Here is a 19,519-nt window from a genome sequence, read left to right as displayed (position 1 = left end):
AATATAAAAGCTCCAAATTAGCTACTTAGTTTCAATAATTTAGTGCTATTCTGTCTTAAAGGTACAGCAGCAATACAACCTTTTCCCTTTCAATTTAGATGAATGACTCAAGTTTCCGGAGACAGTGGAAATATTCTGTATCTCCCCTGTAATAAAAGGCTAACTATGTATTTTGGACATATATTTACTGTAGTACTGTAGTGGCAAACTGTTGCATATTAATAAAATGAAGTTGCCCTCTAGTGGCTGATGAGCATCAAGCCTTTTCAAGCCAATTTTCTTGCTGGTAAAGAAAGGGATGCCCTCTTTTTTCTCAAAATAGCTAAGAGGAAACTTCTGCAATGCTACTAAAATAAAGATGCTTACGGGACATGAAGCCCCGAGGGTAAAGAGGACCTTCTGAGAACACATTCCCTCTCTTGTTTGCTCTGCCCGACTGAGCCTCACATTTATGGTCATGTGATTGCCATCTGGAATCAATGAGAATTGCTGGCCAAAATACAGGCCGAGTTGTGTACTTTTTTTGTACTGAACTGTTTTTCCCAGAGATAAACTGAAGTATTACTTCATCAGAGAAATATTTTCAGGAAGGAAATTGACTGAAATGGATGAGAAGCTTCTTTTCCACACACCCATTTAAGCCAAGGTACTATGTAGCAGGGACGTAGCCAAGGGGGGGCGGTTCTTGGGGTTCGGACCCCCCTTCCATTAGATAAAATGAATGGTGCGTGCTGCTGCGCCGCTGCACCCAAGCCCCATTATAATGGTGGCACTTAGCCTGGACCCCCTCCTTTCCCAAAATCCTGGCTATGTCCCTGTATGTAGTGGTTTGCGCATTGGACTAAGAGTCTGGAAATCAGGCTTTGCTTGGTCATAGACACCCACCAGGTGACCTTGGATGAGTCACACACTCTCAGCCACAAGTCAGAAATGACTTGAAGGCACACAACAAGTATCCTCCTACAAAAAAATCTCGTTTTGTAATACTACCTTAAAAGAATTGATTGCGTTTGAATCAGGTTTTTCAGTAACACCACAGGTCTTGGGCTTTATTAATATTGGAAGATGACAAAGCCTCTGAGCATGTACAAAATTATATTTCCTTAATAATGGTTTAGGGGGAGAAACCCAGAAAATTACTATAAATCTATGGCATTCTGTTTAGTGTTCTGTTCCCCAAAATGTTGGAGATGTGTATCTCTATAGACCGAAAGACAGCATTTATGAATGTCTGCCAAATGACTGTGCTTGCCAAATGGTCACCGGAATATATCCATTACATATTAACAGGCAAATGCTTCCCCTTAATGTACTATTGACATCCACCAGAAAGCACACAGTGAGCAAATAGCAAAGGGGCCTGCTATGTGACATTCTCATTTGGAATAGAAGTGCATCATGTACTCCTTTGAAACACTGAAGAAGTCAAACATCATCAGAGAACCATCAATGCTCCACCCTAATAATAATAATAATAATAATAAATTTCCCACCTCTTGCTGCGGATTGAGGTTGGATTACAGCATAAAAAATTATAAAATCACAATAAAATGTTACATTAACCCCTAAACCCTCCCACCATTAAAATTAATAAAAATTCAACAATTAAAATAATTACATAAGTAACTTGATCTCCAATAATCAAAATGGAATGGACCGTTAAGGCGGATGGGGCTATCCTCCTTCAGGAGGTCAGTCTGGGAAGGCCCACCAGAAGAGATCTGTCTTAACAACCTTCTTGAAGGCATCTAAGGTGGTGATAAGACGGATCTCCTCCGGCAGGTCATTCCACAGTTTGTACAGTTGAAAAGAAGAGGGAGGTGTTGTCCTGATGTCATTATGACATTGCAGAACAAATCATATGAATCTTTAGGATAAGGATTCCATTCCATTCTATCAAATGGAATGGAAAAGATTATAGTTGAACCTGGTAGCTGATCATACAAACCATGAGTGATGATTTCTTAGCAATTTGAGATCTAAGCATCATATTTTAACATGCAACATACTGTACAGCATAAGAAGTTTAACCAAATTACTATTCCCATGCACATATGTATAGAATATAATTATTTACATCAGAGACAGGGAACTGTGATCCTTCAGATATTGACTGCAACTTCTATTAGCCCTTGCCAGCAATGCAATGGTGCAGCACCATGAGAATTCAGTTCCAGCAACATCAGTTGCCAAACCCCACTTTATCTACAGCACACTTGGTGTATTGGGTTTGTGAGAGTTGAGATTTTTGGAACAGCAGCTTTCAACAGTGCAAGTTGGAGCTAAGTACAAACATCTGTCTTGCCCACTCTACCACTGGTGAGATATGTTATTTTAATTTGTGAATTTTAAATGAATTTTAAATGTGGATTGTTTAAACATGAGTACATCTTGTTTATTCTTTTTATTGATATGAGTTTTAACTGATGTCTCTTTAACATTGTTTGTTGCTGTTTTCCACCTTGGCTCATGGGAAAAGGCGAGCAAGATGTGTTTTGTACAGCCATAACTTGAAAAAGTGTATACTCTTTCTGATGTAATGGCTTGAGGGTTGGACTAGGACTCTGGAGACCAGGGTTCAAATCCTTGCTTGTCCATGTAAAGTCACTGGCGGACCTTGGGCAAGTCACACTCTTTCAACCTCTGGATGGCAATGGCAAACCATTCTGAAGAAACTTGCTAAGAAAACCCCATGATAGTTTCACCTTAGGGTCACCATAAGTTGGAAATGATTTGTAAGCACACAACAAATTAGTACAGCACTATGTTTACCAGATGTTTTGGACAGAGGAAAAATAAATCTATAAAAACATCTACTGAATTTTCTCTAGATGTATTTACCCTACAGCTCACTTCAAATATTTGCAATGATCTGAGCAAGTGAGGGCAGTATTGTAAAAGAAGAACAAACAACCCCCTCCCAAAACAACCAGAGGAATAACTAGAGAGATCCCTTTCTTATTGTGATCTACTGGTACTCATAATATCTAGCGGTAAAGGTTTGGTTTGCAAAGTCATAATGCAGAGACACTGAAAGAAACACAGTCCTAAAAGGCCAGCTAGGTTTTATTGCTGCAGGAATTGATTTGAGTCTGCTATACTTAGCAACGGATTGGTTAGAAAGCAGTTTACCACTGCAATGGCTTGGAATTGGAGGCTGGGGAAGGAATGCAGTGGGGGAGGTAAAACTGATAGTGTCCTCAGTCTGGCTAGCTGTTCCCAAATGTTTGCTAATACTTTGTTTTAAAAATATCTGACAAATGTCAGTTCCATGCAGCCATTATACCCAGGCATGCAACTATAGGAACCAAGGAACACCCGCTCTACTCTTGCCCTACATCATTAGCATTTCCTGTACCTTTTTTTCTTGGCCCCAGTGTAGCCAAGATGGGGCCTGGAGGGGGGCACATGTTCTCATAAAAATTCTCTTAGGGTTAATCTGCACTGCAGAAATAATGTACTGCTTTAACTGGAATTTTGAGATTTGTAGTTTTGCAAGATATTTAGTCTCATAAATACGAGAAAGCTCTGGTGTCACAACAAACACCCAGGATTCCCTAGGATACAGCCATGACAATTAAAGCAGTCAAACTGCATTATTTCCGCAATGCAGATGCAGTCTTAGAGAGTTAGAGGACGCTGCCAGTGAAACCAATTTCTGTAGGTGGCACAGAGATGTAGGATTTGGTTTCCATATAATTTTCCTCACATCCTTCCAACGCAGGGCTGGCTATCTGATCTTAGGACAGTCAAATGGAACTTACCACTGGTCTTTCCTATACACACGCCTTCCAGACTGACAAATTAGGTACAGATGTAGAAAAAAGAAACTGTTAAATAGATTGCTTTAAAGAGCAGAGGAGAGCTCTTGAGCCACCCATACCTGCCCTTTACATACCTATAGGATAGGAAGAAGATCAGAAAGAAAGAGAGAGAGAGAGATCGAGAGAGATCTTGTTTTCCTTTTTGAAAATTAAATATAGTTTTACTCTTCCACCACTTTATAGCTCACAAGCAGATGGTGCAAACCAACGCTTGCTTTCTGGAGTGCACTCTCTATTTGCCTGGAAAATTCATGTCTGGACTGTCTGCCTATGAAAGCCAAAAATCAGGTCACTCAAGGAGCTGGTCTTCTCTGAAGATGCCAGCCACAGATGCTGGCAAAACATCAGGAAGAAACTCTTCTAAAACATGGCGGCATAGCCCGAAAAACCCACAAAAAACTATGGATGCTGGCCATGAAAGCCTTTGACTTCACGAGCCGGTTAAGGATGAAGTAGGATGGCCAGTTCCTCCCCGGTGTACTGAAGTCAATGGATGTAGTTGCAGTAGTCAGGAAATGGTAAAAGAGCTCCTCCTACGTTGGGCTCCGGCATCCTTGACAGCACTTTCTTTCACTAGTATTAAAATATAAAGAGTGAACAGTCTTTGTTCTGATTCTGGAGACCACCTGAGTTCAGGCCACATCTCTGAGATACTGGTGGGGCATGACTGGATGCTTAAGAAAGACAAACACTGCTTGTTTCAATCATGTCATCAGGTCATTTTCTTCTGTTACACCCAAGAGTTATTTCCCTTGAAAAGAATACAGTGCAGTTTTGAGAATGTTAATATCAGTAAAGTACAAGAACTCTAAGCAAAGTAATATATTTTGCAGAGCATTTGAGAATGCTAGAATATATCAATAATGCTGCCTGATTCCACCAACTCTGTGAATGTGAGAGAAACAGGAGAAAGAATCAAATTTAATTTTTGATCTTTTTTATTCAAAAGTTTTCAAAAGAAATAAAACAGAAAAAAGCTAACAATCTAATCAAATGTACAGTTCAAAAATGTCTTTTGGCATTTAACAACAAGTCCTAGGAAACAAAATGACAGAGTTATCTTGAACCGGACAAATAAGTTACCACTGGCAAGTCTGTGGCACTAGTAAAACAAAAATAAAAAATTAACTCTCTTGATCATATAGATATCTCTATGAAAATCTTTTTTTTCAATCTGTACAAAAGGTCTTTCTTCATAAATTATTTTTTTTATAATTTAATGGCTGTCTACTATGTGATGTTTAAGTAACTGATTATTTCTTTATGTACAGAGGTTACATTTTTCAAATCTTACCCAGATAATGAGTATGGCACTTAGTTCAGACTTTTCTAGCAGCATCTATTCCCTTTCTCTAACCCAAAGTTTACCTAATTGAATGAAAACATCAAGTAGCAAATAACACCTTTCTCTCTTTCTTCTCTAGGTATGGAAACACACCGGTTATAGGGAACGAGTTGCAAGAAGTCTGAACTTTGACAAAGCAGTCAATTCCAGGGAGCATAGAACCAATAATACCACAACTTTTTTTTCTTTAAAAAACAAAGTAACAAAAAGAAAGAAAACACATTTCTTATGACTATGTAATTTACTAGAATCTACACTTCTCAGAGCAGCATTGACTTTTGAAACTATGAAATGTCACTGACATCTGTACTTGAATACATAAAATTTAAAAACTAAAAAAAGTGAAAAGAAAGAATTGCTTAGGCCTAGCTCCTGAGCTAGGATGATTTGGTCTGGGGGAACAGGGAGGGCCAGCAACCTGTCCCATTACAAAAGGAAATAAGCCTTGAGGTAGATAACTGATCATACACAGCTGACCAGACAAGTACACAGTTTTGGAAGACAACTTAATTTACCATTTGATTTAATACACATGCAATCATAATAAAACAAACTTTAATAGCAGTGAGTTTCTCTAATATGTAAAAAGTACAAATAACAGTGTATTTGTGAAATCAGGAATTTCATAGTTTCAAAATAGTTTTTCCCCCCTCTTCTTTACACTTAACACTTGTAGTGATGATGTAAAGCGTGGCACTGCTTGGATCCAAGTCTTCCTTCATGCTTTTTTTGTGTGTGTCCATACATCAATTAAAAATTATAAAACCTAAATGCAAATGTACAAAAAAAGGCACATTCTTCTAACCGCAAACTGGTCCGGCAAAATAATAATAATAACAACAACAATAATAAAGATTACAGAAGACGTAACTGCTGAGACAATTCAGAATTATTGGTTACTGGCTCTTTGTTCTTTGGTAAAGTTACCTTTAAAAAGTGCCAAGTCTTTATTTACCTAATATAGAGAGCTAGTACCCAATCTAGTAGGTTTTCTACTTACATCTCAGCTTATGTTTGGAAAAAAAAAGTCTTTCAGCTTTTGCCTTTGCTGTAAAAGCAAATGCTTCTATCTGCTAGGTCTCAATACAGCATCATTCTAAAACACTATTCATTACTAGAAAGGAAGGACAGAAACATTCTGCAGATTTCCCCCCTCCCCCAAATTCCCCGCACCCTAAAACTAGAACAACAATTAGCTTCTGGAAAAAGGCAAAAAGTTTTTCTTTTCTTTTTTTACATTGCATCATACAGCAGAGTTCCTAACTAGCAGAGGAAAAACTAATTCGGCATAAGGCCTTACAAACAATTTATCCTATTAAAATTTCCCCCGTCAGAAAAATGTGTTTCACACAAAACATTTCCCTGCCCTCCTCCCCCCACCCCACAATCTTGCATTTCACAACCTTACATTATTATGTGAGGAAAAACAAAATCATTAAAAACACTTACTACACATTTTTAAAAAGCCAGATTTTTCAGCAATTTTAAATTGACTACCTCTTAGAAGCCCTATCCTGCTGTTTTACAAGGCATAATAGACCAGCTCATTTGGTCAAAAGCATTCTACACCATTAGTTTGGACTACGTACTGAAACAGCTACAGCATTAAAAGAGTTAAGGCAAATTGGAATTGATAGAAAAAGGATAAGACACTTCACACTACCTTAAAAGAAAAGAAAACAAAAAACCCATCAATGGAAACAGACACAACAACCGCAACACTGCACTATAGCGACACTCACACAGCAAGCACAGAGCATTGGCGTGGATGTTTACTAGTTTAAATTTCAAAAAATAAATCTCATACAATTAAAACAAAAATTAAAACAAAATTAAAAAACCCAAGAGACGAAGTCTGTCATGCACGTGAACATGTCTCTTTTGCAATCTGTGCATGGTCAGGTTTTTTTTTCTTTTTCTTTTTTTGCGACATAATACTTGATAAAAAATTTCTTACTAAAATAAACCTGTTCAGGGGAGGGGAACAGCTACTAGGATGAATTTAAGGATTTTTCTTTTTCTTTATGCACCTTATTATAGAACTTATAGCAAAAATAGTTTCAGTTGATTTCATTATAAATAACGTTTTCAAGAACCTGTGCAAAACTGTCAATAATTTCTAAAGCACAATTGATCAGTAAAATCCATGATTGTTTCAGCCTTTGCATCCTTCTCTAGGCAAGGTCAACACCGCATAACTGAAAAAGAGAATAAAACAAATACATTTCAATTCCATTTGCCTCTTTCTTAACATGGAGCTTGACTCTAGTAGGATTTTATTCAGCTGTAAAGCTAGAACTGAAAAGGAGTAGATGCATTTTCTGATCAATTTACTGGCATGTGCTAGACTCTCTTTTTAGAACCTGAAGGTATTTGTTTATTTTACTAACAAAATATTTATATCCTGCCTCTAGCTAAAGATCTCAAGGCAGTGTGCAATAAAATAATGTGATCAATTTAAAGCAAAAGAGATTTTGGAAGGCTAATGCATATTAAACTATTTAAGAAGTTAAAAGAAGGCAGATTAAAACCAACTAACTACTTTAAAACAATTTAAATCCATGTACATACAAGGATTTGAGCAGAACCAGTTAGGCCCCAAAGGCTTTTATAAACACATGTTTTTTTACTAGGTGCCAAAAGGACAGCAATGTAGGCACCAAGTGGGCCTCTAAGAGGAGGGCATTCCATAACGGTGGCATATGATCACAATTTTTAACAGAGAAACCAACATTATTATTTTTCCTTTGGAAACACCACTGGGTTTCTCTTCTGCATCACTGCATGAAAATATTGATGGCATTTTCAAACAAAAATAAGGTATGTTACAGAAGGGAAGTGTTTAAATGTATGGAGACAGGTTATCCTAATGAAAATTTGCTACATACACATACAGTGTTATGATTAATGAAAGTGAAAAACTTTGTTCCCCTTTCCCCCTACGTTCTGATTCTGTAGTAGGCAATTTGAATAAGAAAATTACAGGGACCGAGAAGATAGTCAATATATTAAGTAGGATACCCATGCACTGAATATGTATTTTCTCAGTTTGTTACATCATTATTTAAGATTTTTTTTAAAAAAAATTGGCTTGAGAAAACAATTAGTAGTATTTTCTAGCTTTAAAAAATATTTGTTGCAATAAGGAATTTGTATGCAAGGTTTCTTTCATAATTTATGTGCAAAGAAACATAACTTTACCTCATAATTACTTGTTCTGCTGATAAGTATATGGAGAATGATCACTGGATGTCTCTACTGTAACTTGCTGTTGGCCACTGGCCTCCTGTGAAAGAAAATATAGTAGGTGGGAGGAGGAATGCCAGCGATATTTCTTCAAACTTAAGTAATTGTGGCATTGTTTTCAAACTAGACTTCACCACATATGGATCTTGCCCTCTCCCTCTCTCTCAATATATTTATCTTGTCTGGGATATCAGATCTCCTTTACAACAATACACATTCTTTTTTCTACATACAGAGGAAAAGGATCAGATATACATTTACAAATTTGTTTGAGCTTCCTCAATGCTTCTGCCAAAGCTTGACAGTTTTTTTGTGCACCCTTCATATGAAGAGCTCTCAGTGTCATGTGGAGCCAATACCATTACTTTGAAAGATTATGTGCAGTGGGCCCCCCGTATGATCAGGGGCTTGTTTCCACACAGCAGTGGATACTAAAAAAATGCAGATGCTCAAGTCCTCCCACCATTTTATATGGCCCTCTACAACTTTATATATAAGGACTTACTATTTTAGATATGACTTGCCCGCTTACATCCACAGCCTTTCTGAGCAGCCCCAAGGCAGCAGTGGGGCAAACCCTGGCTGCCATACACTTTTCAGGATTGTGATGCAGGTACCTGGTGGTTTTCCAGGAGTCAGAGGAGAGAGACACGGATGGTGCAAGACTGTACAGCAGCAATATGGCATACAGCAACATGGCTGACACCAAAGGAGGAGAATGCATGTGTTGCTGCTCCGTCTGCTACAGCTGTGGGGCATGCTCTGAGGAAGGAGCAATTGGTAGTCAAGGCTGTCCCTGGCACAGCACCATGTGCTGGGGCCCTATATGGCTTCTCTGGAGGCTCACAGTTGTTGTTGGTGGGACAGGTCTGGGCCTCTGCTCATGGGGCTGCTGAGCAGAGCGGGGCTGCTGAGAGCCATGGCTGCAACATCAGCCCGGCCCACCAGTGGCTGCTCTAGTACACCCACCCTTCTCCCTGCAGATGTGAGGTATGACTCATGCAACAACAGAAGCACTGTGACAGTGTAGATCAAAGCTGTTGGCACTGTCTCTGGTGGGGCTCCTCTTGCTCAGCTGTGACATACCAGTGGCAAGGCCAATCTCTCTTGACCAGGGATACAGTAGCAGCAGTGGGAGCAGCAAGTCAGGCAACTTGGTGATTTGTCACAGCCAACCATGACACCTTCTTCACAACAATGTAGTAGGATTTGTATACAACAGTCTTTTAGTTAATAGAATCTAACGTACCTCAACTGGAACAGCTGCTGTTTGAACATGTGTGTACTGGGGTATATAAGCTCCTTGCATAGCTGTTGTGGCAGGCATGTACTACAAGAAAGGCAGAGAAATGCATTCAACTAAATGTAAGTAACAGAAGCAATACAAGGTTGGATTCTCTCAAAAATATGGATGTAAGGTAAACAGAAGGGTCATATGTGCTGAGCCTTACTTTTGGTGCCCATGCGCCACCTTGCCATGCCCCTGTCCACATGGGGTGTGTGAGTGCTCAAATGCCACTAGCCAGAGCATAGTCATCATGGCGTGCGAGTGCCATTATGACGCCCTTTAAAAGAAGTCACCTAGAGCAGCTTCTTTTTAGGGAGCGTGCCGGCTGGTGCAGCACTGATGAGGGACAAAAACAGGCAGCATGGAGTCTCTGGGGAACAAAAATGAATCCTGGGTCTGCTGAAATTTATACCCACTTGTTTAAGTGTGGTGGGTGAATACAAGGAGCACATGAGAGATGCCTTCCTACATTCAGAAGGACAACTTTGGGTACCTCACTAGAATATTCAAAACATAGAACAGTTTTACTATTTATTTATTTCATTTGTATGTTGCCTTTCTCCCAGAAGGGACCCAAGGTGGTTCATAGATAAAAAAACATTTTAAAATTTCTATAAAATTCAAATCAATTAAAATAATTCACAAGCAATATAAAATTAGATTAAAATATACAAAAATTAAAAGCATAACTAAAACCCACCTGTTCCATAAAAAACCACTCTGATATTAATTATACATCAAATGCCTGCTTTAAATAAAAATGTCTTGACTTGCAAATGAAAAACAAGCAGGGAGGGGCTGAAAATCATCTTAGGGTATCTCCCCAAAGCTATCAAACCAGTGGTAATCTGGGCAACCCAAAGTGGTAAGTGGTGGAACTAATTCCCACATGAGAAAACATTTTGGGCTATTTACCTTAGATAATGAGTAATGGGAGATTAGATAAAGGTGCACTGTATGAAACATGAATTTATCTTGAAGTCTTGAAGTCCCTGCACTGGCTGCCTATTAGTTTCTGGGCAAAGTACAAGGTGTTTGTGATTACCTTTAAAGCCCTACATGGCTTGGGCCTCAAGAAGTACTTGAGGGAACGCCTTCTTCCCTATTGTCTGTGCCGCACACTAAGGTCCTCTGGAAGAAATCTATTACAGCCAAAAAAAATCTAGGCTAACATCAGTTTCCCTGAGGGCCTTTTCTATTACTGCTCCAAAACTATGGAACGACCTGCCGGAGGAGATCTGTCACATTCCCACTCTGACAGCTTTTAAGAAAGCACTCAAGACGGATCTCTTCCGGCAGCCCTTTCCAATTTAGTTACTCTCCCCAGATATAGAGATATTTGTCCCCTCATCTGTCTATTCTTCCCCGTCTATCTTTCTGCCCATTTTTTGTTTAATGTTTTAATGTTTTTATACTATTACTGTTTAATTCTGTTTTAGTACTGGGAATGGGGGGGGGGGGTTAGGTCTAGGCTTTGATTTTTTTTTAACTCTATTGTAATTTGATGTATTTTACTGTTGTAACCTGCCTGGATTCTTCGTGATTGGGCGGGCTAGAAATAAATCATCATCATCATCATCATCATCATCATCATCATCCACTATGGAAAAAGCAGACAGGGAAAAGCTGCCTCCTCTCCTTTGTAACACTACAACCTGTAGTGGCAGGGGGTTGGACTGGATGGCCCTTGCGGTCTCTTCCAACTCTATGATTCTATTATTCAGATTAAAGTGCATAAACTATGGAAATCACTCCCATAAAAATGGCAATGGCTGTTAACTTACGTAGCTTTAAAAGGGATTTAACAAACTTATGGTGATGTTTATGTATCACCTGCATTATATAGTGCACTGGGATTTATAAGCAGGAGGGTCTCACTGTAGTCATAATTTTCTTGTGGTCCTTTCCATAGGCATTTGGCTGGTCACTGTGTGAACAGAATGGTGGATTAGATCCACATCTAATATAGATTTGTTCTGATCCAGCAGGACTCTTAGGCTCTTATGTACCTTCCCCCACTTTTAAGACAGAGGAGCCAGCTAACAGTGCCCATATTTGTTCCCTGACTAGGGACAAGCATGTCATAGGAATCAGGCTGTCACCCAAAATAAAGCACCAACAGAAGTGTTATTGGCTTCAACATTATAGATCAAATGTTTTAGTGAGAAAGAGAATCCACCCAAGAATTCATTCTCTTCTCTATAGACAGAAGAAGGCAGAACAGTTAGATTCAGTTTCCAACTCCTCAAAATGACAGCAATGTCCCCTGGACAATTTAAAAATTAAAAAAAAAAATAACCTTAACAGTTGAGAGGTGACTGGACTTGTTGTGATATCTAGTAAATGGACAATTACTGGCTAGTGAAAATACAACATCAAATAGAATACCTTAATAAAAGAATTTCCTACAGATAAAACATAACAGTTTGTGTGTGTGTGTGTGTGTGTGTGTGTGTGTGTGTGTGTGTTTATTCAGCCTTATTAAAATTGCCACGTACGGTTCCAGTACTGCCCAAGGAAAGGTGACTCATCTGCTGTGCCAATGGACTGATCATTGATGTAGGCTGCAATGACATGGTGTGTTCCATGGAAGGAGTTAACACAGCCCCCTGCAAAAAAGAAAAAGGAATGTTTCAGATTAAGGTACAGTAATAAAATTGTACGTCTGAATGTAACCTAATATGGGTTACTTTTCTGTTTTGCTTGCAAAATCAGTGACCAACTTCTTTGATAGCTAAATTATAATAGTAGGTGAAGTGAATGCTAGCAACAGCCACTTGCAGCCAAAACTTCATAGGTACAGAAAAAAAAAAGCTGAATCTAGAGTAACAAGTCCAAAGGGCCACTCAGGAATGCAGTCATGACCCAGATGACTAAAACAATGGCAGGGCAAGCCTTTTAGTTAATGGTTAGTAAGACTGTGGGGTCAAGGAAACACTAGTGTTTATTTAAGTATGGAAGAACTAGTTAAATTAGGAGCACTGGCAAGGGATACTTTAATAAACCAGTACTTGAGATTGCCAACACCAGGTACTATGGCAAACATGTTTGACTGTTGTGTGCAGGCTGTGAGGTACCCTGCAGCTATGGATTGGGAGGAGCAGTTGCCTGCCTGGCATACAATTGATGAGGCGACACAACACTTGAGGAACCTGGCTATCCAAGGAGGAATTTTATCAGGCTGTTTACAGGACTTGACACCCAGGCACTAATGGCTGGAATGAGGGCACACCTGATAAATGGGGCTCTAGCTCCAATGCATGGACCTCTATTGGCATTATTGGGACCAGCCCAAGGGAGAACCATGGGTTCAGTTAATTGGGCAGATGGTGATGTGCAGAAAGACAGAGATTTCAGATTCCATGCATGAGTTGCTAAAGGGGTTGGGAGTTCCTAAAAAGGATACTGATGACATATATGAACTTTGAAAAATAATTATTAAAATCAACTAAGGAAAATAAGAAAGGTAAACTTAAAAGTGGTTGATCGGAGGAAGAGGTGAAGTGACTGATAATGCTGTGTCAGAAATATGAAGGACAGGGCAGTATTAATAAATGAACAGAGCAGGAATTGAAGACCAAAACCACAAGGAATCCAATGTATTTGTATTATACAACCAGATATCTAAGTTTCATACATTTGAATTAATTTGGTAGTTAACTCTGTGCTCAGATACCAGTAATTATTTTGAGTATTTATGATGTAATTATGGACACTGTACCTCACAGATTATTTTGTTTATAGTTCCAACTGGTAATATGATATAATTTAATATAAGCAGAGAAAAAAGAGTGATGATATATTGATTTGGTCATTTTTTTCTTTTTTTAATGAAAAAATTCATTTGTTTAATCTGTTATATATGGACTTGGATTTAGAGCTTCATTTTCAAGTGAGAATGAAAACTACAAAATTAAGAATTAAGTAGGGAAAAAAATCAGAAGAGTTACAGAACATTTTGTGGAAAATACAGTCAGCCAAACTCAGATATAAACATCAACTTAGGAACTTGTAAGTCATATTTTAAAAAATGGTTTTTTTCTTTGTTTGATATGTATAATGTATATTTTTGTTTATGTATTATAAAATATGTATTGTAATATGTATGTTTGAATGAATATGTGTTTAATGTGTGCTATCCTAATAAAATTTAGTAAACAAAAACAAAACCACAAGGCAAATATCTGACAAAAGAAAAGGATTTGATAAGTAGAGATAAAGAGAATGTTGAGAAGATAGTGCAGGAAGGGATAGCTAATGAACAGAAGGTAATAGTAAGTTGAATATGGCCAAAGTAGGTTTAAAAGAGAGCTACAAAAAGAAAACTAGAGAGTTATTGTATATGCAGAGTTTCCAGTGTGATATAAGAGAAGTAGTTAATTTGTGGCTGGAGAAGCAGAGTGGAGTAGAGACTGCTGTGCAAAAGATTACAGATGAGATGTTAAAAGAAATAAGGAAAGGAAGGAATAAAGATATGAAAGGCTGGACAAATGAGTGGAACATTCACTGGATATATCATTCTCCATCATCCAGCAGTTTAATGGACTTTGGAAATAGAAGGCAAAACAGCTGACCCTACCATACATCCTGAGTGGATGTGGAGCAATTTCAAATCAGGCTGACTTTAAATTAATCACCCTCTCAGTGCTGGGAGGATGCCCTTGCAGTGCATGATAGGACTGATGACACCTACACCAGTAAAACATTTGAAGGTATGGAAGGTTCAGCCTTATGAAAAGATGACCCTCCGGGTCACACCAAACAGTGCTTGGGCTGATCTGATGGCACCAACATGGGTAGTGATGCCAGCTGGAGGGAGGATGATAGTACTCTTGGGTGTTGACATCAAGGTCCTACATGGCATCTATAGGCGGACCACACCTAGATTTAATCTGGCCTTAAAAGGTGTACAGGTGTTAGGAGGGGTGGTAGATGCAGATTTTCAGGAATAAGTAAAAATGCTGCTACATAACACCAGCACCATGTAGTGCTCCCAGATGGCCACAGCATAACACAGTTGATCTGTGAAAAACTAAATACTGTATATCTGTTATCTTACAAGTACCAGGTCCTGGTCTGTATTCAAGCAGAGGGGACAAAGAGTTTGGATCTTTGTAACTCTGGGACAAAAGGTGTGGGTGATTTATCCCAACTAAGCTAATCAACTAGGAGAGGTCATTAGTACAGGGTCAGGGGCTGCTTACTGGATGTTACTGGCCAAAACCACCTCCCCAATTTATTTGGACACAGCCAAAGTTAAGTGTAAATAATAATAGAATTCTCTGTTCCAACAGGGAACTTCTATATGATAGTACGAAAGGAACAGCTGTCATATGTTGTCCATTTTGTTACATGAAATATGACACAATACAATTTCTGTTTATTCCCTTACATGTTCCTAAAAAGGGGGAAAGAATGAAATGGTGCATACTACTGTGGCTGCCTTTGTGGGTACTCTATCAGCATGCTGTCAGTAAAAGTGGTCCGACAACTCTACCTCTCTGCGAATAGCAATTTCTTGCTTAGAAGGAATGGCTACTGGGTACCTAAGGCAATTGTATGACTGTAATAGGGGACGGAGATTGGATAATATTAGGGGATTGTACTTTTCTGTTCCCTGGCATAAGAAAAACTTTATATTGAATTGGAATGTAAAATAGAATGTTACTTTTAAATATCTTGACAATCAAAGAGTTATTAAAAATGCACAACATACAAGAGCTTATTGGGTGCTATAGAGACTGGGATAGGTGTTATTAATGCAACAGATGTAAAAGCACTAGAAAATAAGGTAACACCTTTAGATAAATATGTTGGCAATCCGTTGTTTCCCCAATTAATAAAATCATAGAGTTGGAAGAGACCACAAGGGCGATCCAGTCCAACCCCTGCCATGCAGGAACTCACAATCAAAACATCCCTAACAGATAGCCACCTAGCCTCTGTTTAAAGACTTTCAGACTCCACCATTCTTTGAGGGAGTGTGTTCCACTGTTGAACATTTCTTACTGTCAGGAAGTTTCTCCTAATGTTTAAGTGGAATCTCTTTTCCTGTAGCTTGCATCCATTGTTCTGGGTCCTATTCTCTGGAGCAGCAGAAAACAAGCTTGCTCCATTCTCAATATGGCATCCTTTCAAATATTTAAACAAGGCGATCATATCACCTCTTAATCTTCTCTTCTCCGGGCTAAACATGGCCAGCTCCCTAAGTCTCTCCTCACAGGACATGGTTTCCAGACCTTTCACCATTTTAGTTACACTCCTTTGGACACACTCCAGCTTGTCAACATCCTTTTTGAATTGTGGTATCTAGAACTGAACACAGTATTCTAGATGAGGCCTGGAACAGAGTGGCACTTTTACTTCCCTTGATCTAGACATTATTTTAATCATGGTTCTATGCATATTAGTTTATATCCTGTATATCAAAGTAAAATAATTATATGTTAAAGTGCAGGATGTTGCTAACCAAGTTGAAAAAGGGGTGAAATACCCAGACCTGGAGAGGAAACTGTGTCAGGCCAAGGGGTGGAATGTATGGCCAACCCCCAGAAGACATATTGTATTGAGGAGGTGTAGTGGCATGTCACTGTTCTCCTCCATGCCATCAAAATAAGCCTTCTTCATTTTCTTGAGCAAAACCTTGATTTGATTCTTATAAATCATGTGTCTTGTAGATTTGCCAACCTAAATGTCTGTAAAAGATAATATGTAGCTGGAAAACCACAGGGAACAATCTAAACACATATAAAAAACAGCAGCTTACCCAGAGAGACATGGCATGCAGCTGGAATAGCATAAGGATAAATCTAAAGATAGCATATCCTGAAGTGGTTTCAGGCTCATGGCTAACACCAGTGAAAATAACCACCTGATGGATGGCCTTAGATGGGTATGGTCTAGGGGTGGCATGATCATGGGAGAAATATATGAAAATAACAAAGAAATTGGCACAAGTTTGGAGCTTCAACACGGACCTTAAGGCTTGGGGTGCTATGTTCCTGGGTGGCTGCAGAAGTGGCCCACTGAGCAGATATCTCTCTCAGGCTCCCAGCAGTGGAATGGATATGTTTGATTGGTATGATTTATGCATATTCTTCTGTATAGCTTACCAAGCGTGTAATAAATCACAAGGCTTTTGCAACAACAACGGGTGTTTTCTATTGCTTCCAGATCACAGAAAAGAATCTCCTTATGTTTGACAAGACAATTAGTAATGGGCTTTTTCCCTTTACCTGTTCTTTACAGAAGCAGGCATAAGTGCCAACACAGAAGATTATCACACCAGTGCTTACAGTGGGGTAAGCGCTGGTAAATCACCTCTCAAACGTTGAGGAAGCGCACATGTGTGAAAGCCTGGTGCACTTCTTCAACGTCAGAGAATCTCTGGCTCCCTCTAGCATCACTGAATCATTCGGAGAGAGGGAATTTCCTCTGAAAGGAAACTTTGCGTTCAGAGGAAATTCCCTCTCTCCAAATGATTCAGTGATGCTAGAGGGAGCTGACAATTCTCTGATGTTAGGAACGTGCACCAGGCTTTCACACGTATGGCTCCCTCAATGTTTGAGGTGATTTACCAATGCTGAGCTCATGGTAAGCGCTGGTGTGATAATCTTCACAAAATTCTAAATGCCTTGAGTCTTTCATCTCATCTTTTCTTACCTGTATCTCTTCCTGAAACCATCATCTTTCTTGTGCAGTTGCACTGGACCTTGCCTGAAGCAACCTATCAGCCACCTTGAATTAAACTTACTATTCAGGCTTGACAAACTACAAATAGGATGAGGAATAAGATGAGCATAAGATGAGCTTCAGAAGCTACATCTGGGGTGTAAAAAACCATGCCGGATGGGCAGTAATAACTACTGGCTACCACAGCAACATTGAACTAGTGAAACCGAAGGAAGGAAGGAAGGAAGGAAGGAAGGAAGGAAGGAAGGAAGGAAGGAAGATCCAAAAGAATTCCCAAAGGACATAAGAGCAAATGTTCATACTTACAGGATGCTGCATTATATATGGTTGAGGCTGCATCCATGAAGGACTCTGCACCTAGATAATAAAAATGGTGTTTAAAAGCCAATAGCATGTATTTTACATCCAATTCAAGTAAATGGTCTTAAGGTAGCTTTTCCCAACAGTGTGTTCCCAAGATGCTCCTTCCACCCCAGCTAGCATGACCAATGATCTGGTAACTGCAGTCCAGCCTCCTTTTTGTAGCATGGCATTGTAGAGTGGCCAAACTGATTCATGGTATTCTTTATTGGATTACAGCCTTGTAAAACTTGTGTGTGCAGTTCTTTCAAATCACAATTTGCAGACTATTTTAAGCAGATAATAAATTCTGGGAAAACCCTTGAGGTTGCTTGCTGCTGGTGGTAAAACATAGAAGAGAAAACCTTTGAGGGGTTTCCTCTGATTCCCCAGGTTTGCTGAAGAACTAGAATGAAAAGGTTTATCAGTTTGATACTCACTTTTACTAAGCAGGCAGTAAACCAACATTCCTAATCTGACATCACAGAGATAGTGAGAGTACAGGATGTGATCTTCTCTGTCAGAGAGCAAGAAGGAGTGGTTCTGCTAAGTGGTAATGCCTGCTTCCTTCTTCTCAAACTAAGATTTGAAATGTCATAGATTGTCTGAGCCCTGGTAAAATGCCCAACTTTAACGGCAGGTTAACTTTAGAAGCTTTTCATAACTATGCTTGGCAGCCCTTTTGTTTTTATTTTAGGAGAGAACTCTGCCTTGAAGGAACATTTGGTTGTGAAAACTAAAGACACAAGGAACTGAGAAAAACAGTTCCTCAGATCTGATATGGAACAGCTGGGAATCTTGGAAAAAAACTTAGAACAAGCTGTTTCACAATAATACAACCATTATCTTTGATCCTTCTATATACTCTGAATAAATGCTATGTTTTTAAATGGTGGTTTCCTTTTCAAATGGTTGGTAGTAGTATGCACATTGAACAGCTCAATGTTGTATATCTTCCTGTGTTATGACAGCAGTGTGCACCTGTAGCTCCTAAACTTTCCTTACTCTATCCTGCTTCCCCACAGATACAGTATATGATTTTTTGGAAGAATAAGAAAACATATTTAACAAAGGGTTTGACAGGGATGAGGAAACAGAAGCAGAGTATTAAGGACGTTTGCTTCCTCTACCTTATCTGGTTGAGAATGGGTTTTGGGAAGGCTGACTTGCAACTTTATCGCACTGGGATAAAAACATTTCCCAGTGCGTTCTAGCGGGCACGAGCAGGGCTGCACACGGAACGTGATGAGAACTGGATGGGGTCCAGAACGCGGGTTTACCGCACGGGGAACGCTGCCACGTGTTCCCATTGCGTTCCAATCAGGTTCCAGAGGGCGCCATTTCTGGGAACGCTTTGAACCCGATTGGAACGCGCGGCGGTGGCATTCCCCGTGCGGTAAACTCGCGTTCTGGGCCCCATCTGGTTCTCTTCACGTTCTGTGCGCGGCCCCGCTCGTGCCCGTTAGAACGCACTGGGGAACGTTTTTACCCCAGTGTGATAAACTTCATAGTGTCCTGAGAAGGTCTCTTGAGTTCTCCTTATTCCCTATGCCCATCCCTTTTACACACCAGGATGGCTTTGCAATTTAACCAGATGCACTGTGTGTGATTGTTTACGAGCTTGCTCACTTTCTTGTTTGGTTGTGAACCAACACAATGGCTTGTCTTGGGCTTGGTGGATGAACCCTGCCCTTTGCCCTCTATTTTTTGTGGTGCCTTTGGCCAAATGAAAGGAAAACAAATTTACTTCCCTGCAGCCATCCATCCTCCAGTCCCAACCAGTTG

The 19,519-nt window shown here is 39.5% G+C and overlaps 1 protein-coding gene across 4 annotated transcripts in view; it reads right to left on the bottom strand.

Annotated features, from left to right (window-relative positions):
* Positions 1-4,744: 4,744 nt before the first annotated feature.
* The window catches only part of RBMS1 (RNA binding motif single stranded interacting protein 1), a 186,620-nt gene continuing 171,845 nt past the window's right edge, over positions 4,745-19,519 (bottom strand). For all 4 annotated transcript variants that reach the window (XM_042459747.1, XM_042459831.1, XM_042459664.1 and 1 more), the window contains exons 10-14: positions 17,702-17,752; positions 12,202-12,312; positions 9,665-9,745; positions 8,371-8,455; positions 4,745-7,367 (exon numbers count right to left, since the gene is read on the bottom strand). In XM_042459747.1, coding sequence (XP_042315681.1) covers positions 8,378-8,455; positions 9,665-9,745; positions 12,202-12,312; positions 17,702-17,752 — 321 coding nt within the window. In that variant the 3' untranslated portion in view covers positions 4,745-7,367; positions 8,371-8,377. The remainder of the gene's footprint in view (positions 7,368-8,370; positions 8,456-9,664; positions 9,746-12,201; positions 12,313-17,701; positions 17,753-19,519) is intronic.

Source organism: Sceloporus undulatus, chromosome 1 (assembly GCF_019175285.1).
Source record: "Sceloporus undulatus isolate JIND9_A2432 ecotype Alabama chromosome 1, SceUnd_v1.1, whole genome shotgun sequence".
In the NCBI taxonomy this organism is placed as follows: Eukaryota; Metazoa; Chordata; class Lepidosauria; order Squamata; family Phrynosomatidae; genus Sceloporus; species Sceloporus undulatus.
The sequence above is the reverse complement of the archived record's forward strand: the minus strand, read 5'-3'. Positions and strand labels throughout refer to the sequence as shown.